The 25,690-nt window shown below is 38.6% G+C and overlaps 1 protein-coding gene across 1 annotated transcript in view; it reads right to left on the bottom strand.

Annotated features, from left to right (window-relative positions):
- SEC24D (SEC24 homolog D, COPII component) overlaps nt 1–25,690 on the bottom strand; it is a 112,709-nt gene that overhangs the window by 60,371 nt on the left and 26,648 nt on the right. The window contains 2 exon segments of the mRNA XM_007464854.1: nt 10,356–10,483; nt 19,066–19,177. Coding sequence (XP_007464916.1) covers nt 10,356–10,483; nt 19,066–19,177 — 240 coding nt within the window.

The raw sequence follows: 25,690 nt of genomic DNA, 5'->3' as shown, positions 1-25,690 counted from the left end.
CCTTTTATATGAATATAAATTGTGGCATCCACATCAGTTTCCTCCTTCTTCTTATGTAAGATATGTAGCTAGAATCGCTGAAGGGGTATGATAATATCTCTCTTAGATGTATACACTTCCGGTAAATTTAAATCACTGTAGTTTTAATACTTCTCTTCCTTGCACATAGTAGAAACCCCAAATCAATGATTGTTGGATCAAATTAAATTTTCCAAACAGGAATTTATAATGGTACAGCAAATAATCATAACTAATGATAAAGATATCATTTCTCATACCAGTTTATTTTATTTTTAAACAACTAAGAGTTAAGTGGTGTTATAATTTTATGAGAGAAATGAGGTTCAAAAAAGTTAAGTAAAAATTTTCAAGGTCACACTCCTAGAAGTGGTAGAGTCAATTTGTGCACCCAACTTCAATTGACGCTCAAATTCCTGCCTGTACCACCTTACCCACACGACGTTCAATTCCTGACAAAGAACTGGTCCCCAAATCACTTGTGCATCATACAAACTTGGGTGCTATTTTCAAACATTTCATGAAACAATTTCAAATTACAGGTTTGCATAGGGCTTTCTCTTCCTTCCACCCTTAGATATATGACTTTATTAATTTTTTTAAGCCTTTTATTCAGTGAGAACTTGTTGCTTAGGAAACTTTCAAATAAAAATCTTTAAAATTTTGACTTTCGTATACTTGAGCACTGAGGAGACACATCAACTGCAGAAATGTTAAGTTCTTGTATTACCTAAATATCCATAAAATGTGACTGAAGTCAGCAATAACGAAGCAGTGTAGAAAGAGTGCACTTCACTGATTCTAAGATCTCATCAAAGCTTCCAACTCAACATGACACAATGCTAAGAAGTCATTGTTAGGAAGATATATTTCTCTTTTAGAAATGTTAAAATGTGAAGAAAATGTGGGCCTTAGAATTGATGAAAATGATAGTGAGAGGCTCTAAAATACTTCCTCTCCTGTGGTGGCTCCTCAAAGATGCCCAGCATTCTACATCCAGGGAGCCTGGTCTTCTCGGCTCCTATGTGATGGATGCTGTATACTCAGTTGCCAGGCATTGAAGGTCATAAAACCCACACCTGGATTCACTGAAAGTTAAACCAAGGAAGAATGCTTTCTTTTTCATTCTTGTTTCTCCTGACGTTACTCTCCATTTAATTTAAAAAAATAAAACTAAAGAGTTACATGAATAATTCTGTGATTGAAAACATAAGCTTGGTATATTTAAACTTCTAAATTGTAACTTAAAATAGAATTCTAACAACCTTTGACCTGACAAATGTGACTCTCCCTGTATGTCTGCTATAACACCATTCTAAAACGGGATTACATTCTGTTCTTCAGCTGCCTAGCTTTTTCATAGTACTTTTTTTTTTTTTTTTTCCTTGCGTTATGCGGGCCTCTCACTGTTGTGGCCTCTCCCATTTGCGGAGCACAGGCTCCGGACGCGCAGGCTCAGTGGCCATGGCTCACGGGCCCAGCCGCTCCGCGGCATGTGGGATCTTCCCGAAACGGGGCACGAACCCGCGTCTCCTGCATCGGCAGGCGGACTCTCAAGCACTGCGCCACCAGGGAAGCCCCATAGTACTTTTTTATAGCACTATACAAACAGTGGCCAAAATCCTTAAGGGATAAGATTTAGTTTCTAAAGTAACTTTATACATTTTTTTTTTTTGCGATACGCGGGCCTCTCACTGTTGTGGCCTCTCCCGTTGCGGAGCACAGGCTCCGGACGCACAGGCTTAGCGGCCATGGCTCACGGGCCCAGCCGCTCCACGGCATGTGGGATCTTCCCAGACCGGGGCACGAACCCGTGTCCCCTGCATCGGCAGGCGGACTCTGAACCACTGCGCCACCAGGGAAGCGCTATACATCAACTATTTTAAGTGTTATATTCGTAATTCTATTTCTACAGGAGTACATAGATTTTATTTTTCCAAGTTTTTATATTAATACTTTTAAAATATTGCATTAAAGCAAACAATTTAAGACTACAATGCACATATTAAAAAATAGATTCAGGTTTTTGAAGCTTTCATTTTAAAATAATTTAAGATATAAGTCTTCTTTAAGTTCTTCAAAGGACACAATATTATGCAGTAATCAGTTTCATTTCAGAGCATATTTATCACTAAAGCTAGCTAAATTGGGGCTATATATAAAAAATGCATAGTCTCACAATCTTCATGTGCTTTTTAAAGTGAATAATATACTACAGATTTCTTATACTAAAAGCATAATATAAATGAAACCCCTTTGGGTTGGGTTGTACAACATATTCACATATATTTCTAATAACACATAGGATGTGTGACAAATACATGGTAATCCACGTTGAAAGTCCAATAAAGAGTGGAAAAGTAAAGTAGACACTAGCAGCCTTCTAGATTTATAGAACATCGGAGCCAGGCTTCTCCCTCTTGGGAATGGCGCCCAAGGTCACAATACAAGGCACAGCAGAGACCTACAGTCATTTCCTGGCTCCTGACCCAACAGGTGTTCCACCTATTGATTACTATCTATGGTGCTTTGGAGAAAGTAGTCAATTTTTATTGGTTTCTGAAATATCTTTATATGATCAAAAATTCTTCCTACTTGTTTAGCTGTTCTGCTCTATAATGAAATATAACCTCTCTCATTAATGTGATAGAATATGATCTCTCAAATGATTTTTTTTCTTTATCCACAGAGTTTGTCAGAAGCCTAAAATACCTAGAAATCAACCACGGTTTTGTAGTTTGATTTGTCTTTGTCTTTTAAATGTCATGTCTACCCAATCCTCAGAAGAGTGCATTTACTCACCTAGAACCTCTACTGTATGCCCAGCCCACTGCCAGATTCTGGATGGTCTTTGCTTTCAAGGAGTACTAAGCAGCGGCTTGAAGTCAAAAGACTTCAAGAAAAGAGGTCTAAGATGGACATGTCAAGATAACTCACAAGCTTGCAGAAACAGGAGGCCCACTGCTAAAACAACTGCCAGCAAGAAAAAGGAATGCTATTTTATGTGTTTTACCAAATAAAACCTCAACAAGATAGATGCTGCTGAAAGAACTTGGAATTTGGAAACTCGAGTTCCAGCAGCACTACTTATTAGCTGTGTGACTTTCATTGCCCCAGAACCTGTAGAACTTCTATACCTATAAAACTCGGCTAACACCCATTTCACAAGCTATCTTCCTTTAAAAAAGCTGTTGACACACAAACAAAATACTACAGTGAGGCAGAATTTTTTTCCTTTGATGCATTAAACAGCAGTGGAAACTCTGCCTAAACCCTACCAACTCATGCCAGCAAGATTGGCTAAGTCAAGTGTATGACCAAGCAACGCTCTCTGCAGGTGATGGATCTGGATGTAATGTGTTGGTGTTTAGTTTATTCTCTTACAGTCTTTTCCCTTTTTGTTAACCTCACTTGTCAGTTCATTGACATCCATCCCTTTTTCTTTCCAATGGCATCTTCTTCATACCTACCAAATCTATCAGAATATGAATAATCATAAAGAAAAATAATTTAAACAGTATTTAATAACAGTACAAACTTCTTTATTCATTAAGTCATAACTAACGTAAAATTTCCCTGAACCTAAACTCCAAAGAATGAGATTATTTCCATTACAGCCTTTTTCACACTGTACAAAAATTAGCTCTGTCACAGCAGATTTTCTATACGTTCTAGACAAGAATAACTGGTCTTGTTTTTCCCCATGTTCCTAAAGTCTGGCTCAGTTCCTATAAAGTAAGTAGGGGATTATAAATCAAGTGAAGTTTAAACTCTTGGATAAACACCTGATTAAATTAATTCAATAAGAAAGGAAATTACTTTGACTGTTATATCCATTTATAATCTAAAAAAAAATACACAGATATTCCTGAATCTATTCACAGATGGAGTAAAAGCTTCTGCCATCTGGTTTATAGGTGAAATTATTTAATTTCATGTATAATTAGATGATGTATGTACTTGCCCAAAATCTAAAGATTTCCTATTTTGAAGAAAATGCAAAATTAAGTATAATCTTCAATCCTTTGTGCTGGAAATCTATACCATTTCTACCTCAGTCTTAAAATACGGCATCAAAAATAAAATCACAGGTTACTAAGCAAAAGAGCTTACAAGATTAAAATACGGCATCAAAAATAAAATCACAGGTTACTAAGCAAAAAGAGCTTACAAGATAACTGATTACTTTTGCTGAATAAATACCTCATAGTTAATTATATTAAATATGGCAATGGGTTTCACATAAAACACATACCAAAAAAAGTTAAAATTTATGGTAAGATGAAATATTAAACAAAGATGACACAGATATGCCCTTGGAAATAGCATACATCTCCAAAGCAAACGCTCACAGGGAACATTCTCAGATGGTAACTGCCTGGGTTAGGTTTATTTTTATAGTCCGTTGCTAACACCATGACATGCTTTAAAGGTTCTGTCAAACAACAGAACTGACTTAAAAAAAATAAACACAAAACTGTATTAAATAAGTCCTTTTGATCAATGCCATATCAGGTTATCTTGAAGGATATCTTTTTTTAAATTGCAGTAATGATGGTAATATTAGTCAGATAAGGAATAAAATCCTTATCTGGATTTTCCTTATAGGAAAGTTTTACTATACCTAAAAATAAGCAAGCCATTTATTCTAGAGGAAAATAAATTAAAATGCTACTCACAGGGAGAATAGCAGTATTCATGTAATTCATTTACCTTCAAGAAACATACTTTAAAACTTATTTAGTTGATTATAGGTTATAAATATCAAAAAATCAGCACGCCCCTTATTTTCTATTATTAGCGCTAACTGCTTAGCTTTGGGCTTGAAGAATTAAATAAATGATAATGCCATTTATGGATATGTGGAAGTATGAACAGGCTTCGGGTGTAGAGATCAGAAATTCACTTTTGAGCATGTTAAGTTTGAGGGGTCTATGAGTTACCCAAGGAGAGATTTCAGAAAGGCATTTGGATATGTGAATGTGGGGTTACAGATATAGGGATGAATGAATAAGGGAGCAACAGCATAGTGATTTAGAGTTAGGGACTCAGGTTCTGACTGCCTGGCTTGGAATCCTAGCTCTGTTACTTAGCAGCCGTTGGCCTAAATGAGTTATCTAACTCTGTACCTGTTTCCTTATGTCTAAAATGGAACAATACATAGGTTTATGTGAGGATGAAATAAATAAACATACATTTAAAAACTTATAATCGTGCTCAGTGAGTACTCTATAAATTTTGACTACTATTCTCTCTAGCTACTCTAGTAGCTGTTATAGATGATACTTAGTCCTTGGGGGGACAGGGAGTATGCGAGAGAAAAGAGGAGACCCCAAGCCCAAGCCTTAATGAACCCCAATGTTACATATCAGGAAGACAACAAAGGGAACTGAAATGTTCTCTGCTTGTGAAGCAGGAAAAAATACACCAGGAAGGTGTCATGGAAACAACAAGAGGGGAAGCTGCCAAGAAGGCCCAGATCCTTGGTGACCTAGACTTTCATCCAGGCAGTGGCAGAGAGGAGCAGTGATGGTTCCCTAATGCTAGCAGCTCTCCACGTTCAGGTCCAGTTAAACGCCCAAAGAGGGAGACAACTTTCTTGAGGGCACAACCTTTAGGAACTTCTTCTTGGTGTTTCAGCATCTGTTTTACATTTCTTTTGTTTCAACTTTAAGTCTATTTCAACAAATAAAAGTAAAGTATTCTTTAAAATAGAGAATGTCTTCATTCAACCCAGGACACACTGCTATATAAGAAATAGTAATCCTTCTCAAATACAGTATATCCATTAAATAGCTTACAATTTTTTTCATTGATTTTACCTCAATTATATATATAATATATATAAATTAATTATATATAAATATATATAAATACTCATATGTATAATACATAAATATATCTTTGAGTAATCCTGTTCTTGAAGGTCTAAGAAAAAAGGAAAGGCTTCTGTAGAGAGAGCCTGAACAGAGAAAATACGTTTACCTGGTCAGCACACAGGGTCTATAGCAACATGGAAAGACTAGAGTGTATTATTTGCTTAAGCAGTGTTTCACCCTAAGTCAGATTCCGAAAATAAGCCATCACTCTAAACTCATCTACTTATTACTTTGGAAAGCACAGAAACTAAAATACAGCATAAGTTTCACTAAGGGAAAACCTTATGCTGCTGAGAAGGTACTATTTGGTTAGATCAAACAACTTCAGAAAATAGAAAGCACACACATTCGGTATGTGTATGGAATGTGTATATACGTTTAGGGGGAGGTTTGGACTAATGTTTGAAACCTTTTTTCAACCAAAAAACTAAATACAAGGTTTCATTTTCAGGAAACGTTACTGAATAATTTCATTGTTAATATGAAATGGTGATAACAAGAGAGTGGTTACACATTCTGGTTTGGGGTGTTGAATTTTGTTCTGTTCCTTGCATGCATGACCCAGGTCAGCTGTCTAGTGGGGAGGGGGCGGGGAGGAGAGGATTTTGGTAGCATGTAGCTGAAAACTGCAAACTCACTGCCATGAACAAGACGCACTCAAGCTAACCCTGCTGGGGAGCATACATCCCATACTGATACACAATAAAGTTGTTGCCTAGATTTCTTTCAGGGTAGAACTGTCATCTTCTCCTGATTATGAAAATAAGAGAAGATCACTGCAGAAGGATTCAGACAGTATGGGAATGAGTGAGACAGTGTGCACATCTGCTGCAATCCCATGCACATTTATGTTAACATGTTTCCTTCAATTTTAGGATTCATGTTCTTAAATTTTCACATTTCTGAAATCTGTAGGTAACTTAAAATTGACACCTACAGTTACAACAGTGTTTGTCTTACTAATATATCATACTACACAGCTGTTGCAAAGGATGAGGCCACTATGTAGGTAGCAACATGAAGGGCCAATCATATTAACTGAAAAAAGAACAGGGCCGAACAGTGTGTGTGCTATACTATCATTTATATATATATATATTTTTTAAGGATGGATATTGATATGCTGGTATATGCATATTTATTTCTAGAAGGAATCACAAAGAATGGGTAAAAATTGTCTGTAAGGGTGGGGAGTGGAGTAGAGGGGTAGGAATGGACCTTTTTTTTTTTTTTTTTTTTTTTTTATCCGGGCCTCTCAATGCTGTGGCCTCTCCCGCTGCAGAGCACAGGCTCCGGACGCGCGGGCTCAGCGGCCATGGCTCACAGGCCCAGCCGCCCCGCGGCATGTGGGATCTTCCCGGACCGGGGCACGAACCCGTGTCCCTTGCATCGGCAGGCGGACTCCCAACCACTGTGCCACCAGGGAAGCCCAGGAATGGACCTTTTTCATGGTATACCCTTTTCATCTTTTGAATGTTTATATTTTACTTATTTAAAAGTAACCGAGGGTTTCCCTGGTGGCGCAGTGGTTGGGAGTCCGCCTGCCGATGCAGGGGACACGGGTTCGTGCCCCGGTCCGGGAAGATCCCACATGCCGCAGAGCGGCTGGGCCCGTGAGCCATGGCCTCTGAGCCCGCGCGTCCGGAGCCTGTGCTCTGCAACGGGAGAGGCCACAACAGTGAGAGGCCCAGGTACCGCCAAAAAAACAAAACAAAACAAACAAACAAACAAAAAAGTAACCGATTCATTAAAAAGCAAAAAATACTGCATATTGTTATGGATACATGCATATGAAGTCAATATATAAAATCCACATGTAGGAAGGATTACACATCAAATTCATTAGTGTTTGTCTCTCGAGTGGGGGGGAAGAGAAGAATGGCCTGATTAGAGGAGACATCCTATGTAGCTATGAAGTTTTAATTCTCAGAAAATGATCTTAAGCAAATACGACAAAATATTAATATTTGTTAATGATGGTGGTATGTACCTGGGTGTGATACTATTCACTAGTACTTTAAATTTTGTTCAAAGGATCAAGATTAAAAAAAAAAAATCTCTCATGGATACTACTACACAGCCATCAGAACTGCCAAAATTAAAAAGACAATACCAAAGGTTGGAGAGGATGTAGAGCAACTGGAACTCAGATACCATGTTGAAAGGACTGTAAAATCATATAACCACTTTGGAAAATGATCTGGCAGTTTCTTATAAAACTAAATAAACATGTACCCCATTAGCCAGCAATCTACTCACAGGTATTAATCCAGGAGAAATGAAAACATATCCACAGAAGGACTTGTACTAGAATATTTATAGAAGCTGCTTTATTCACAAAAGCCAAAAAGCAGAAATAGCCGAGCTGTAAAAGAGTAGATAAGCAAACTGGTATATCCACACAATGAAATACTGTTCAGCAATAAAAAAGGAACAAACCATTGAAACTGGCAACAACGTGATGGCTCCTTAAAACATGATGCTGGGTGAGAGAAACTTACACAAAAGAATGTGTACTCTGTAAGTCTATTTATATGAAGACCTAGAACAAGCAAAACAAATCTATGGTGGGAAAAAAAAAAATCAGAACAATGGTTGTCAGAGAAGGGAGGTTATGAGAAGGGCTGGGAGGCTGACTGAGGAAGGGGCATGAGATAACTTTCTAGGGTGACAGTAATGTGTTGTATCTTGACAGGGGTTTGGATTACACAGGTGTACGCATTTGTCAAAACTCAGTAAAATGTTTAAGATACGTGCATTTTATTGTAAATGAATTTTGTCGCAAAAGGAAAAATAATATATAACCAAATATTAAACCCTGGCTAATGATATGCATGCTGCAGTATTTATAGGGAAGTATACTTATAACTGAAATTCATTTTGAAATGCATAAAAAAGATGGATTGATGGACAGATGGGTCAATGTGCGATAAAACAAGTGTAGTTAAATGTTAATGATAGAATCTAGGTGGCAGGTATGTAGGCGTTCACTGTAAAATTCTTTTAAATTTTCTGTATGTTCAAACATTTTCATAATAAAATGTTGAAAAATATCTGGTTAAAATAGCTAGTTAGTATTCAAAACACATATATCTTACTTAGCATGGATCTCTTTGTCATTATATATTGGTCCACTTTATTAAGTACAGAGATTTTAAAGAGAAGTTTATGAGCATTACATTAAATTTCTGGGACCATCATAGAAGACACCATGCCTAAAATAAGTAAATAATGAATGTACTTCTTGGTTTACAACTATGAGACCACACTGCATGTAAGACTGGATTTTAGGAATAGCCCAGCCTGTCTTCTATGCCCAGCTCTAACCCAGTTCACTATACTCTCAAAAAGAGGAGATGGCAGCATTCTGCTACACTCATAAAACGAGTAAGTGGACATCTCAAAGGCCACTGCCATGTGGACACAGTCTCTCTACTCTTTCTTCCCTCCCTGAGGGGACACAAAGCAGGCCCCCTCCCCATCCCAGGCCACTTTACCCCCCATCCCGGCTGGCGTGACTGGCCCAAGAAAGGGTACAAACCTATTCTTAGAGATGCTCTACCTCTTGCTCAGGTGCTTCTAGGTGTGCGTTAGACCAGCGACCTCAAAGGACCACTAAAGCCAAGGTGAGGTTTAAATTGGGAAGAGAATCTGAGGCTTCGGCCTTTTAGTGAGCGAAAGGAATCAAGAATTCAGTTCAGCCTAGCTTACTGGACCACTGTAAGGAAATTCCAGCCAGAAGTAAGGCTTTTCTTCACCTCCCATCTGACCAGCTCTGCTATAGTACCTTGTGTCTGTCTCCGTGCGCATGTGGGTATCCACCACTCAGGGGCATCAAAAGGAGGAATGGCAGCTGCATAGAGTAGATGCCCTGATCATAATATCCACTAACAGCATCCTAATATCAGAAATCTTAAATGTACACCACTTCTTGTCTTTTTTCCCCATTAAGTATAAATTGGGTACATCTTCCCCAGCTGAAAGATACATACAGATTTATCTACCTCATGCTTTCTAATCATGCTGACTTTAAATAGCAGTTTATGATCATCTTGGCCCAGTGATTATTAAAGCAGATGTAGTAGTAAGACCAAGGACCTTAGGCTCTATTATCTTCCTTTACCTGAGCACCTAGATACTGGGGCCCTGAACTAGGGCATAAGGGCCTCACAAGAGGTTTGGGTATTTGTCACTGTGTGATAGTCCATATTTCCCAATATGTGCATTGTTACACTAAGCCAAAAAGTGACCTAGCCCATCAATGTTTGGAATACAGGATGCCAAAAAACATAGTTTGTCAGATTTTTGTTTTCTTAATGAATTGAATGACTACATGTTTTTCACATTATATATACTCCAGCTTTCTGTTTACAACACAGAATAATGCATAGGGAAATAATGATGAAAGAAAAATTCTGGAATTGATAAATTACTGAATTTTTTTTTTTAATCACTTACCTCATTTGAGGGAATCGTGGCAAAGGGTTTGATGATGGCAGCTAATGGAATCTGAGCTTGCTTGGCCATATCTGACGTGCATGGGAAACAGTATGTTGTGCAACGGATGTATCGAGGACTTGCATTGCCTGAAATATTCAAGGATGCATACTTAAAATCGGCTTAGAAAAAAATCTGCCCTATAATATTTAAATATTTATAAAGGTACCTCTAGGACTTCCCTGGTGGCACAGTGGTTAAGAATGCCAATGCAGGGGACACAGGTTCGAGCCCTGGTCTGGGAAGATCCCACATGCCGCGGAGTGACTACACCTGTGTGCCACAACTACTGAGCCTGCGCTCTACAGCCTGCGAGCCACAACTACTGAGCCTGCGAGCCACAACTACTGAGCCCGTGTGCCACAACTACTGAAGCCTGTGCTCCATGACAAGAGAAGCCACCGCAATGAAAAATGCGCACCACAATGAAGAGCAGCCCCCGCTCGCCGCAACTAGAGAAAGCCCGTGTGCAGCAATGAAGACCCAATGCAGCCAAAGATAAATAAATAAATTAAATTTATTTTAAAAAATAAAGGTACTTCTAGACAATGCATTGTCTTCTTTGTAAAACTTCATGATTTCTACAGAAAAGGTAGTATTGTCTAACTTTACAATCCATAGTCTAAGCACACTGTAGTTTCTTGTAAAATAAAACACTCTGCATTCTACTGCAAAAATATAAAAGAGATTTTAAACTTATTATTATTTTCCAGAAGCCGGGTATTAATACAGACGCTCAGAGACTTGAGAGGTGTTTAGATTCAATGGGAGAAATAAAGCAAAGGTACAAAACATAAGAATAAAATTTCTTCTTCATCCTCTTCTATCAATACATCTGCTATGGGAAAGGTAAGTATTTGTATGCCATTTCATATCAGCAAGTTATACTCTGTCAAATATGATTCCACTTGACTATGAGTTTTTTTTTTTCTAAACTTGAAATTCAGTTTAGAAATGAAAATTCTAAATAACAGAAATATGGGCTTCCCTGGTGGCGCAGTGGTTGAGAGTCGGCCTGCTGATGCAGGGGACACGGGTTCGTGCCCCAGGCCGGGAAGATCCCACGTGCCACGGAGTGGCTGGGCCCGTGAGCCATGGCCGCTGAGCCTGCACGTCCAGAGCCTGTGCTCCGCAACGGGAGAGGCCACAACAGTGAGAGGCCCGTGTACCGCAAAAAATAAATAAATAAATAAACAAGAGAAATATTATTTTTTTAAACACCCTAATCTATTTAAAAAAATACATTAGGTTTCCTGACCAAATATTTTTTTCAAGGCATACACGGGAATTAAAACTCTATCCATGACATGAAGAATATTTTTAAATCACCAGAATAACTTATCTAAAATAAATTTTGAATTAAATTATAATATATTTTGGCAAAAGAACATCAGATATTTACTGAGTGTCTACTAAGTTTTAGACTAGGTGCTTCCTTGCAGAGCTTATGTTCTTGCAGAGGGCACAGACAAAAAGTATTAAACTCAATAAATGAGTAAATTATATAGGACCTTAGAAGATGATAAATGCTATGAAAAAAGCATTTCTGGTTAAGGGGTGCCATGGTGGAAAGCAGACCACAATTTTAAATAGTTAACAGAGTTGGTCTTCATCACAAGGCAACATTTGAGCAAAGACTCCAAGGTGGCAAGGGATTTATCTGGCAGGTATCTGGGGCAAGGGCGTGCCTGGCCTGGTAGAGGAATGTCAGGAGCCTGACAGTGGGGTAAGTGGGGCACAGCAGCTGTTGAGGAGTTCAGAGAAGTCACAGAAGCCAGATTAGCTAGATGCTTGATACCATTTTTCAACCCTCTGGCTTGTACTCTGAATGAAATGGGGAGACACTGCCAAGCTTTGAGCAGAAAGGTGTTGTGATCGGACTTAGGTTGACTCTACCTGTGGTTTTCAGGATGGACTGTAATAGGGAGGAGAAGCAGGAAGACCAGTTTGGAGGCTGTGCAGTAACAAGGTGAGAAACAGGGTGGTGGCAGGAAGCAGCCTGATAGCAGCAGATTCTGGACATATTTTGAAGGTACAGTGGCTTACTTGTTGATGGGCATGATGTATGAGGTGTGAAGATGGGGGCTATGACAGAAGGACAGGGTTAGGGATGACTCCAAAGTTTTTGGCCTGAGGAATCAGAAGCACGAAGTTGCCACCAACAGAAAAGAGAAAGGCTGCAGGAAGGGAACAGGTTTTTGTTTTTTTTTTTAAACAGATGTGTGGGTGGAGACCAGGAATCTGGGTTTGGACATGTCCATTTGGGAAATCTATTAAGCAATCAAAGAGTGATGCTGAGTAAACAACTAGATACATGAGTCTTGGTGTTGGGCTCTGCAGCAGAGCGTCTGAGAAAAGGGAGAAATGTGCTACTAACAAAAAGGATAATAATAATAACGATAACTGCCAATGGGTTAGGCATTATTCTAAGACTGTTATATGTAAATTCACTTCCATCTCACAGTCGCCTATGAGATTGATTCAAGACCCGATTTTACAGAGGAGAAAACTGAGACACTGCGAGGTTAAGGGACTTACCTTAATCAAAGGGTTAGTAAATGGCAAAAGTGGTATTAGAACCTATCACAATTCTCTACAACATCCCAGATAAGTTGGGTCCAGGTCTTGAATCCTGGATGAGGAGTTAAGACCAATCCTGTTTGCCCAGGGGCAATGATGGGACATTTTTTTAGCAATATGATCAAATAAATACCTGAAGAAAATTAATCTCTTCAGAATTTCCTGGATAGCTTCTGGGAGCAGGAAAAAAGATCAGAGATAGGTAGATGGGTCCATTGCTGTAAGAATCCAGGTGAATACTAACACAGGGTAAAACAAGAGTTTTGGCAACCAGAATAGAAGAAATATTGGGTTGGCCAAAAAGTTCGTTCGGGTTTTTCTGTTACAGAAAAACCCGAAGGAACTTTTTGGCCAATCCAATATTAGGTAGTAAATGTAAATATGCTTGAACCCCTATTTTGTATATTTCATATAACTTAAAATCTTCCTCATTATCATCATCACACAAAGTTACACATAGTGGGAAATAAGAATTTTTGAATATTTTAAAGTATATTTTTTCATTGTACTCAATTTTCACTACTCAACATTTCCAATAATATATTGAAATTGAGTATTTGTTATCTTTAAAACACTTATCTTTTACAGTGAAATATGCATATGAATGAGCTCGTGAAGGTGACTAAACAAACTTGTTACAAGCAGATAATGCACACAAAGAATAAAATTTTTAAAAAGCAATGAAGAATTTGTTTTTTAAGCCAGTATACAGAAGTGGGGCATGAAAGGTAAGGTTATAGATAATTTAGCAACCTTGGTAATTAAGAGCCAAAATTCCTAATATGCTTAATAAAGAAACTTATGGGATAATCTGACTAAAAACATTCAATAAGTTATTCATTCAACAAATATTTATGAAGCCAATCCCCATGCTAGAAGCTTAGAGATAGGAAACAATGACGCTTCTGGCTTCAAGGTCTGGTAGAAGAGAATAATAATAAAACAGATAATTACAACATGGCTGGTAAGTATCACAGAAGAGCATATCAATTATGAAGTAGCCCAAGGGAGGCAATGAGTCTGCCACGTGGATCAGAGGTGACTACACAAAGGATGCAGTACTTGAACAGGGTCTTGTAGGATGGGCAGAAGCACAGAAGCCAAGGACAAGTTGAGTCTTAAATTAGATCCTGCAGCCAAAGGCAAAGGAGTAATATTCTTGAAGCAGGTGTTTCTCTTCACTGGCTTTGCCACTAATCAGCTGTGTGGCCCTGGGCGAATCACTTAAACTCTCTGGGCCTTAGTGCCCTCACGTCTGTAAAGTGAGAGAGCACACTAAACGAAGTCCAAGGCTCCTTCTGTTTCTATACTTTATTTATATCTGTGAATTTCTGTGTGTGTCTGAGATCCTTGGGCTACATCCTAAAAAGTCTACTAATGCCCAGAAATAAACCCACATACCTACAGTCAATTAATCTATGACAAAGGAGGCAAGAATATACAATGGAGAAAAGACAGTCTCTTCAATAAGTGGTGCTGGGAAAACTGGACAGCTACATGTAAAAAATGAAATTAGAACATTCTCTAACACCATACACACACAAAAAAACTCAAAATGGGTTAAAGACCTAAATGTAAGACCAAATACTATAAATCTCCTAGAGGAAAACATAGGCAGAACACTCTGACAAATTGCAGCAATATCTTTTTCAATCCATCTCCTAGAGTAATGGAAGTAAAAACAAAAATAAACAAATGGGAGCTAATTAAACTTAAAAGCTTTTGCACAGCAAAGGAAACCATCAACAAGATGAAAAGACAACCTACAGAATGGGAGAAAATATGTTTGCAAATGATGTTACCAACAAGGGATTAATCTCCAAAATATACAAACAGCTCATGCAGTTCAATATCAAAAACAAACAAACAAACAAACAACCCAATCAAAAAAATGGGCAGAAGATCTCAATGGAGATTTCTCCAAAGACCTACAGATAGCCAAAAGGTACATGAAAAGATGCTTAACATCCCTAGTTATTAGAGAAATGCAAATCAAAACTACAGTGAGGTATCATCTCACACCAGTCAGAATGGCCATCATCAAAAAGTCTACAAATAATAAATGCTGGAGAGGGTATGGAGAGAAGGGAAACCCTCCTACGTTGGTGGGAATGTAAATTGGTGCAAGCCACTATGGAGAACAGTATGGAGGTTCCTCAAAAAACTAAAAATAGAGCTACCATATGATCCTGCAATTCCACTCCAGGGGATATATCCGGAGAAAACCATAATTTGAAAAGATACGTGCATCCCAGTGTTCACTGCAGCACTATTTACAATAGCCAAGACACGGAAGCAACCTAAATGTCCATCAACAGATGAATGGGTAAAGATGTGGTATATTTATACAATGGAATATTACTCAGCCATAAAAAATAATGAAATAATGCCATTTGCAGCAACATGGATAGACCTAGAGATTATCATACTAAGTGAAGTAAGCCAGACAAAGACAAATATCACGTGATATATGATAACGCTTACATGTGGAATCTAAAAAAAAAAAAAAAAGACAGGAATGAACTTATTTCCAAAACAGAAAGAGACTCACACAGACATAGAAAAGAAACTTACGGTTACCAAAGGGGAAAAGAGGGTGGGGGAGGGATAAATTAGGAGGTTGGGATTAACATATACACACTACTATGTATAAAATAGATAATCAGCAACGACCTACTGCATAGCACAGGGAACTCTGCTCAATATTTTGTAACAACCTATAAAGGAGAAGAATCTGAAAAAGAATCTATATAAAACTGAATCATTCTGCTGTACACTTGAAACTAACATGATATTGTAAATCAACTATACTTCAATTAAAAAAATTTTTTTTAAAGCCTACTAATAAGTATTAACAAATAACCCAGGCTAAAGGAAGGGGCTTTACAGCAAATGGGATGTGACTGGGCCAACTTCGGGGCTCCCTCCATGGCAGGCAGCTCTTTCTTTTTGCCAAGGGCTGGGCTGCAGGCTATAGAGAGATGATAATGATCTGGACCCTGCCATCCTAGTCTTTCCTTCTCTTTCTGCTTCTTCCTCATACTCTTTCCCTACATGTACCATATGACCCAGCAGTTCCACTCCTAGGTATACACCCAAGAGAACTGAAAGCAGGAACTCAAAGAGATACCTGTACACCAATGTTCATAGCTATGGCTATTCACTATAGTCAAAAGATGGAAACAACCCAAATGTCCTTCAAAAGATAAATGGATAAACAAAATGCAGCATATACATAAAAGTGAATATCATTCAGCCCTAAAGAGGAATGAAATTCTGATACATGCTACAACATGGATGAACTTCGAAAATATTATGCTAAGTGAAATAAGCCAGACACAGAAGGACAAATATTGTATGAATCCACTTATGTGAGGCACCTAGACCAGGCCAATTCATAGAGACAGAAAGTAGAATACGAGATACCAGGGGCTGGTGGAGTGGAGGAGTGGGCAGTGATTGTTTATTGGGTACTGAGTGTCAGTGCAGGTTGACGAAAACGTTCTGGAAATGGATAATCACGATGGTGCACAATGCTGTGAATATAATTAATATCACTGAATTGTACACTTAAAAATTATTAACACAGCAAATTTTATTTTATGTGTATTTAGCCACAATAATAAAATCACCTCTACATTCAAAAATAAAACAAAAAACTCTGCACATGGTGCTCCTTAACATGTACACTCTCTCCCACTGTCAAACCTTAGCACATCCACTCTGCGGCCGGGCAACCTTTTCCTCTCCTGACGTCTCCACTTTTGTTCTGGTTTACACCTGCTCACTTGAGACTCAGCTTAGTTGTCCCCACTCTAGCAGGACAGGCTGGGTTAGTTACCTGACATTTAAGTTCCCACAGCAATATTCCTTTTATCCTGCTATTATAACAGTTTAATTAATACTAAGTTATCTCCTTTTCCCTGCCAGATTGTACACCCATTTAAGGATAGAACTGTGGCTTTTATTTCTGAATAGAGGCAGTACGTGAGTAGTTAAGAGCATGGGCTCTAGCATCAGAATGCTGGGGTTCAAATTCTAGCTTTGCTTCCCATTAGCTGCGTATCTTGCATAAGTTACCTAAGCATTCTGCACCTCCGTTTCACATTCTGTAAACTGAGAATGATATTAATGCTTATCTCATTAAGTTACAGGGGGGATTAAGTGAATTAACCCACATAAAGTGTTTAGAAGACCATCTTAATGCATAGCAAGCACTTAATAAATATTAACCACATTGGTAAAAGGTACTGAATAAATATTTGCTGAATAAGTGAATGAATGAATGAACAAGTACGATCCTGCTCCTAAGTAGCTCATAGTCTCGTGGGAAAAGACAGACCCAAAGCACAGTAAAATTTAATGGAACAAGAGCTATGAAAGAATTGAATACAAAGCACTGTGGGGGAAGAAACTGTAGGAGATTTCGAAGAAAAAATTAAATTGAGTTTAGAAGAACTAAGAATTTCCCAACTAGAAAGGTGAGACTTATATATACCAAATACAGTTATTCAATAGATATTTGCTGGGCAACCATTATATTCTAGATACCAGGTGAATTTCTAGGGGTACAACAGTGAACAAAAAACAAAAGTCCCCAGTCTGTTGCAGAGAAAGCAGTACAAAGTGAGAATCAGAGACAGGAGGGGAAGGGGATGAGTTTGGTATGGCTGAAGCAGATGCAGAGGAAGAAACAGATGAGAGATGAGGCTGGTAAGGAATATTCTTTAGGTCTGTAAAGTGCCTCAAACTTAAATATTAAATAAATAAATAAATATTAAAAACATGAACATAACACTTACTATTAGGTTGAAATGAAATTGCCATTTTTGTAGGTCAACAATAATAGAAAAAAAATCAGTAATTTCATATAGCTCAACCTATTATATACCAGGTCCTAAGTGCTTAACAAATGTGAATTCATTTGACAAGTTTGGATGGATTCTGTAAGTAGTCAGGAACAAATTATTTTTAGAATAGGAAATGAAGTAATCTGAAGTGTGTTTTAATATTAATACCTATAACAGTAACATCATCTGTGATTTACATCAACCCCTTCTACACGTCAAGCCCCCATATACATATAAACATACATACGTGTGCACACACGCACACACGAGTCATCTCTAACCCGTACATTGCCCCTGCAGGGCAGGTCTTAGTCCTAACATCTTACAGAGGGCGACACTGAGGTTCAGAGAGGTGGGATAAGCAGAGCTCAGGACACTAAGGAAGAGACCCTGGATTTGCATGCAGGCGTGTGAGGCTCCCAATCGGAGCTCTTTCTGCCTCACTGTGCTGCCTGCCCTATAAGAACAGTGCTGAAGGCAGCACAGAGGATGGACTGAAGGGAGGGGACCCCCATCTGGAAACTGGTGGCTTGACAACTTTGAGATGAGACAACACGATTGCCTGTATACCAATATTGTATTTCCAGGATTGAGTATATGACCCATTAAAAGGGTTTATTCAGAATCTGAGACGCCACATCTCATCAGGGTATATTTTAACTTGCCATAAATAACAGAATAATATATTCCCAGAAAGATCAAACCTGCACGAGGCTTGACAGATATATGAAACTGATAGCAGACATGGGACAGAGTCAGTAGAGACAGAGCTCAGCCTCTCCTCATCCCAGTTTAAAAGTAGGAAACCAGAACCCCAAACGTTAAGGGACCTGCTGAAAAAAATGTCACTGGGACTAGAACCAGGTCTGCTGACTTAAGTATTCAATCCCCTACTGCTCTGCTCATGTCATCCTGCCAGGTTTCCACTGTAGTAAATAAATTAAACCAAAGTAGGGCATGAACAATTTTAAACACATAAATTAAAATTTAAAATTTTCTTAAATTGATACATTGCACTGTACCTCACCAGAAACTCTCTAGATTTTTACAAGCAGAGAATACAGTAGAACTCAGATGACAGTACCTTCTCTTTACTTGATTAATGGCAAATTAGTTCCTGTTAACCAGCTATAAAGGAGTTGCCCATCAGTGACAGCATTATTGAAGGGTATCAATGTATTTGCTTAAAAAATGTGAGAAATACTAAGACCTCAGTCAAAACCGTAACTGAAAAGAAATACCTTGGTCTTGTATCGTACAATCTGTAGTGACCAGGGGAGGGATCTGGCCTCTGGTGTTGGTGGTATAAACCTGTCCCCCTCTGGTGGCTCTGTCATTCTCGATCACCTGGATCTGATAAATAAGAGATCAAGAGCACGTTAAAGTAAGTTAAGACTTCCCAACCTTCCCCTCACACTATTCACAGGCACAAAGGCATTTTCTAAATCCTTTCAGTTCATTTCAGATCAAACTCTCGTTGTGAACCCACCATGTCTTCAGTCCCACTTTTGCTTACTTTCACAACTTTATGCCAGTAGCTTCCAAATTCTATTCTGTAATGCTCTTGAGCTCTGACCTGATCTTTTGGAGAACTCTATTTTTATTCAATTTGTTTCTTGGGCCCATAGATAAAGAGTTTTTTGGGAAAAGATTCTCATAGGATAAGAAACTGAAAATACCTTTTTTTTAAAAGAAAATACTTTTTTTTTTTTTTTTTTTGCGGTGTGCGGGCCTCTCACTGCTGCAGCCTCTCCTGTTGCGGAGCACAGGCTGTGGACACACAGGCCCAGCGGCCATGGCTCACGGGCCCAGCCGCTCCGCGGCATGTGGGATCTTCCCAGACCGGGGCACGAACCCGTGTCCCCTGCATCGGCAGGCGGACTCTCAACCACTGCGCCACCAAGGAAGCCCAAAGAAAATATTTTTTGAAGTTAAAGAAAACTCTAAAAGGCTAAAAATAAATTCAGAAGAAATGATTTAAAATATATAAGCTGAAGAAGACTTTTGTCCTCAAATCCCTCTTGATGTTCAATTTGCCTTTCAAGTTTCCTCCACCACACCCCTGCTCCTTGAGACAAAAATAACAAACAATATCGTGTTCCCATATGATTTTTGCCTATCATATAGAAATGAGAACAAAAGTCCCTAATTTTTTTTTTTTCTTTTTTTGGCTGTGCCGCACAGCACATGGGATCTTAGTTCCCCAACCAGGGATTGAACCCACGCCCCCTGCATTGGAAGCTCAGAGTCTTAACCACTGGACCTCCAGGGAAGTCCCCTTAAGTTTTGTCCTTTAATTTGGAAACATATTTCTCTACTGAAACATTTACTGATGAAGACTATAGAGACAAAACATTGTCTTTCTGTGGTAACTGTCTAGGGATTAAAATAATAAGCAAAATCTAGTTGCATGGAGTTAAGAAGGAATTCTAATAATAAAGGGATCTTTCTCTTCCTCTTTATCTTCTCCCTGTCCTCACTTCTTTCTTTATAGGATAAAAGTGACAAGAGATAAGGGGGTAAAAAAAAAAAAAAAAAAAAAAAAAAAAGGAGGCAGTAAAAAGAGGGAAAAAAGGGGAGAAATGAGATGAGTGCCCAGATTGCAACATGTAGCCTTGGAGGATACGAAGTTCTTGTGGTCCTAAAGAAACTATTAATGTGAGGGGAGATCAAGATGGCAGAGTAGAAGGATGTGGAGCTCACCTCCTCCCACAAACACATAAAAAATACATCTACATGTGGAAGAATTCTCAGAGAATACCAACTGAAAGCTGGCACAAGATCAAAGCTGCAAGAAGGATCCCCATGTAACCAGGTAGTACAAAAGGGAAAAAAAAAAAAGGAAGGAGGAATCAGGATGAGACCTGTGCCCCTGGGAGGGAGCTGTGAAGGAGGAAAGGTTCTCTCACCCTGGGAACCTCCTCCCCCTGCTGGGAGGTCTGCTGGGACAGAGAGGGAGTTGGAGAGGCCTGGACTTTGCTCGGGAGGAGTGTGTAGGTTCTGGCTTGCTGGTAGGCAGCATAGAGAGGGACCAGCTCTGAGGGCTGCCATGCCGTCCCACTTCCTAGCCCGAGACATGTGCCTCCTGGTGTGCACAGCAGCTGGGTCTTGAAACATAAGCTTCAGTGGACGGACCCAGGGAGGGGACTCAGTTTGGCTGCACAGAGGCAGCCCGAGGGGCCTGGAGTGTGGTCGGGGACGCCACTGTTGGTGTGCGCAAGATGGAGCACAGGTCCACCACACAAGCCCCATTATCAGCATGCTCCTGGCAGGTCATGCCTCTGGTGGCAGTGTGCTTTGGCAGCAGGCACACACCAGAGGTGGGGCTGACATCCCAGTCAATTATCAGTGCTCCCACAGTGGGGGAAGGTCCAGGGGGCACACCAGCAGTGGTGGACTTTGTGGGCAAGCACACCAGGTGGTGGGTGGCATCACAGAATCCTCACAGAATTGCATGCCTGCAGCGGAAAGCTCCTGGGGAGGAATATACAGCGCCTCCTTTCCCAGCGGGAGCACTCCAGTCCCACCGATCTCACATCACAGCTTAGAACTAGATCTAGGGGCTTCTACTACAACAACTGGGGAGCTGACCCTGCCCATGACAGGGCTGTGACAACCACATAGCAAAGAGGAGGCCCCACCCAACATCCAGTGCAGGTTCTGGTCACCACAACACCGAACACACCCCATATCAAGGGGACAACAGCCAGAACACTCTGAGGAAAGATGTGGCAGACATCCATACTAAAAACAGCCCTTATATCAAAAATACTGGACTCACACAGTCTACACAGGGACACTCGCACATTAAAAAAAGCCCTTCAAGACCACAGTAGATAACTGTTTCTCCTAAATTCATAGTCAGAGAAATTTAAGTAAAATGAAAAAGCAGAGGAACTACTTCCAATTAAAAGAAATGGAGAAACTCCCTGGAAGAATAAACAATGAAAAAGACAACTCCAGTCTAACAGATCCCAAGTTCAAAAATGAGGTGATAAAAATGCTGAAGGAATTAAGAAAATTTATCTATAGAAATGCAGGTCACTGTAACAAGGAACTAGAAACTATAAAGAGGAACCAATCAAAATTAGACAACTCAATTGCCAAGATAAACACCAAGCTACAGGCAATGAATAGCAGACCAAATAATGCAGAAGAACAAATAAGTGATCTGGAAGATAAATAATAGAAATCACCCAATCAGAACAGCAGACAGGAAGACAAATGAAAAAAAAAGAAAAAGAAAAAGAAAAAAGAAAAATTAAAGGAACATACAAGATCTACTGGATAATACAAAGCATGCCAACACATATACAATAGGGGTTCCAGAAGGAGAAGAGAGAGAAAAGAGAATCAAAAATGTATTTGAAGAATTTATGGCTGAAAACTTCCCAAACCTAAGAAGGAAACAGATATCCAGGTACAGGAAGTACAGAGGGTCCCAAACAAGATGAACTTAAACGGACCCGCAATGAGACATAACATAATTAAAATGGCAAAAGTTAAAGAGAGGATTCTAAAGGCAGCTAGAGAAAAACAAAGAGTCAGTACGAGGGAACCCCCATAAGGTTATCAGCTGATTTCTCTGCAGAAATGTTGCAGGCCAGAAGGGAGTAGCATTATACATTCAAAGTCCTGAAAGGGAAAAACGTGCAACCTAGGATGCTCTACACAGGAAGATTATCCTTTAGAATAGAAGGAGAAACTAAGAATTTCTCAGACAAGCAAAAACTAAAAGAAGATAGCAATACTAAACCTAACCTAAAAGAAATATTGTAGGGTCTTCTCTAAGCAGAAAAGAAGCAAGAATCTATAGGAAAGGGAAAAACACAATAGGAGAGGCAAATATATAAAAAGATTGAAGATCACTTAAATAAGCCAGTAAGAAAATTTTTATAAAAGCAGTTATAACTATAATGAACAGCAAAAAAACAATAAACATGAAGATGTAAAACAGGACATCAAAATCACAAAATGTGGGGGGGGGCATAAAAAATGTAGATATTTTAGAATGTATTTGAACTTATATGACTATGAGTCTAAAGAAGGTAGAAACAGTTATGGGTTAACATACTTGAAAACCAGGGTAACCACAAATCAAAAACATACAATAGATTCACAAAAAACAAAAAGAAAGGAACTTAAACATAATACAAAAGAAAACCATCGAATCACAAAAAAAAAAAAAAAGGAACAAAGAAGAACTACACAATAAACTGCAAAATAAGGTTTAAAATGGCAATAAATACATGCTTATCAATAATTACTTTAAATGTCAATGGACTAAATGCTCTGATCAAAAGAGAGTGGAAGATTGGATTTAAAAAACCCAAGAACCTATAATATGCTGCCTATAAGAGACCCACTTTAGAGAAAAAAGAAAAAGAAAAAAATCAATAAAACCAGAGCTCACTTTTTGAAAGGACAAACAAAATTGACAAATCTCTAGCCAGGCTCATCAAGAAGAAAAATAAATAAATTTTAAAAATAAATAAAAAATGAAAGAGGAAAAATAACAACCGATACCACAGAAATACGAAAAATCATAAGAAAATACTATGAAGTTATATGTGAACAAATTGGACAACCTAGAATAAATGGACAAATATTGAGAAACATACCCCCTTCCAAAACTGAGTCAAGTAGAAATAGATAATATGAACAGACCAATCACTAGAAGTGAAATAGAATCTGTAACTTTTAAAACAACTCCCTGAAAACAAAACTCCAGGAATGGATGGCTTCACTGGGGAATTCTACCAAACATACAAAGAACTTACACCTATCCTTCTCAAACTCTTCCAAAAGACTGAAGAGGAAGGAACACTCCCAAAGTCATTCTATGAAGCCACCATCACCCTGATACCAAAATCAGACAGACACTACAAAAAAAGAAAATTACAGGCCAATATCTTTGATGAATACAGATGCAAAAATCCTCAACAAAATATTAGCCAACTGAATCCAGCACATAATAAGGATTATGCACCATGATCAAGTTGGATTCATTCCAGGGTCACAAGGATGGTTCAACATATGCAAATCAATCAATGTGATAGACCATATCAACAAAAGACAAAAACCACATGGTCATCTCAACTGACGCAGAAAAAGCATTTGATAAATTCAACATCCATTCATGATAAAAACTTTCACCAAAGTGGGTACAGAGGGAACGTACCTCAACATAATAAAAGCCATTTATGACAAACCCATAGCCATTATAATACTCAACAGTGAAAAGCTTTAAGCCTTCCTGCTAAATTCTGAAACAAGACATGGATGCCCTCTCATCACTTCTATTCAAATAGTACTGGAAGCCCTAGCCACAGCAATCAGACAGGCAAAAGAAATAAAAGGTATCCAAATTAGAAGGACAAGGTAAAATTGTCATTATATGCAGATGACATGATACTTTATACAGAAAACCCTAAACACTCCACACCAACACTATGAGAACTAATAAATGAATTCAGGAAGGTAGCAGGATACAAGATTAATATACAGAAATCTGTTGCATTTCTTTACACTAATAATGAAATATCAGAAAGAGAAAGTAAAGTGGAAAGATATCCAATCTCTTGGATTGGAAGAATTAATATTGTTAAAACACCCATACTACCCAAAGCAATCTACAGATTTAATGTGATCCTACCAAATTACCTATGACATTTTTCACAGAACTAGAACAAATAATCCTAAAATTTATATGGAACCACAAACAACCCAGAATTACCAAAGCAGTCCTGAGGAAAAAGAACAAAGCTGGAGGCATAACCCTCCCAGACTTCGGCCAACACTACAAAGCTACTGTAATCAAAACAGTATGGTACTGGCACAAAACCAAACACAGCTCAATGGAACAGAGAGGTCAGACATAAACCCACACACCCATGGTCAATTAATCTTCAACAAAGCAGGCAAGAATATACAATGCAGAACAGTCAGTCTCTTCAGAAAGTGGTGCTGAGAAAGGTGGATAGCCTCATGTAAATCAGTGAAGTTAGAACACTCCCTCACACCATACACAAAAATAAACTCAAAATGGTTTAAAGACTTAAATATAAGACATGACACCATAAAACTCCTAGAAGAGAACATAGGCAAAACATTCTCTGACATAAATCATAGCAATATTTTCTTAGATCAGTCTCCCAAGGCAAAAGAAATAAAATAAAAAATAAACAAATGGGGTCTAATCAAACTTAAAAGCTTCTGCACAACAAAGAAAACCATAAACAAAACAAAAAGACAACACATTGACTGGGAGGAAATACTTGCCAACGATGAGACTGACAAGGGATTAATTTCCAAAATATACAAACAGTTCATACAGCTCAATATCAAAGAAAAAAACAACCCAATCAAAAAATGGGCAGAAGACTTAAATAGATATTTCTCCAAAGAAGACATACAGATGGCCAAAAGGCACATGAAAAGATGCTCAACATCACTAATTATTAGAGAAATGCAAATCAAAACTACAGTGAGGTATCACTGGTCAGAATTACTGTCATCAAAAAGTCTACAAATAATAAATGCAGGAGAGGGTGTGGAGAAAAAGGAACCCTCCTACACTGTTGGTGGGAATATAATTGGTGCAGCCACTATGGAAAACAGTATGGAGTTTCCTCAAAAATACAAAAATAGAGCTACCACATGATCCAGTGATGCCACTCCTGAGTATATACCTGGAAAAGATGAAAACTAATTCAAAAAGATACAGGCACCCCAACGTTCATAGCAGCACTATTTACAATAGCTAAGACTTGGAAGCAATCTAAGTGTCTATCAACAGATGAGTGGATAAAGAAGATATGGTGTGTGTACACACACACACACACACACACACACACACACACACGC

Source organism: Lipotes vexillifer, unplaced genomic scaffold (assembly GCF_000442215.2).
Source record: "Lipotes vexillifer unplaced genomic scaffold, Lipotes_vexillifer_v1.1 scaffold231, whole genome shotgun sequence".
Lineage (NCBI taxonomy): Eukaryota > Metazoa > Chordata > Mammalia > Artiodactyla > Lipotidae > Lipotes > Lipotes vexillifer.
Note: the sequence above shows the minus strand (reverse complement) of the source record. Positions and strands in the feature narration are given on the sequence as shown.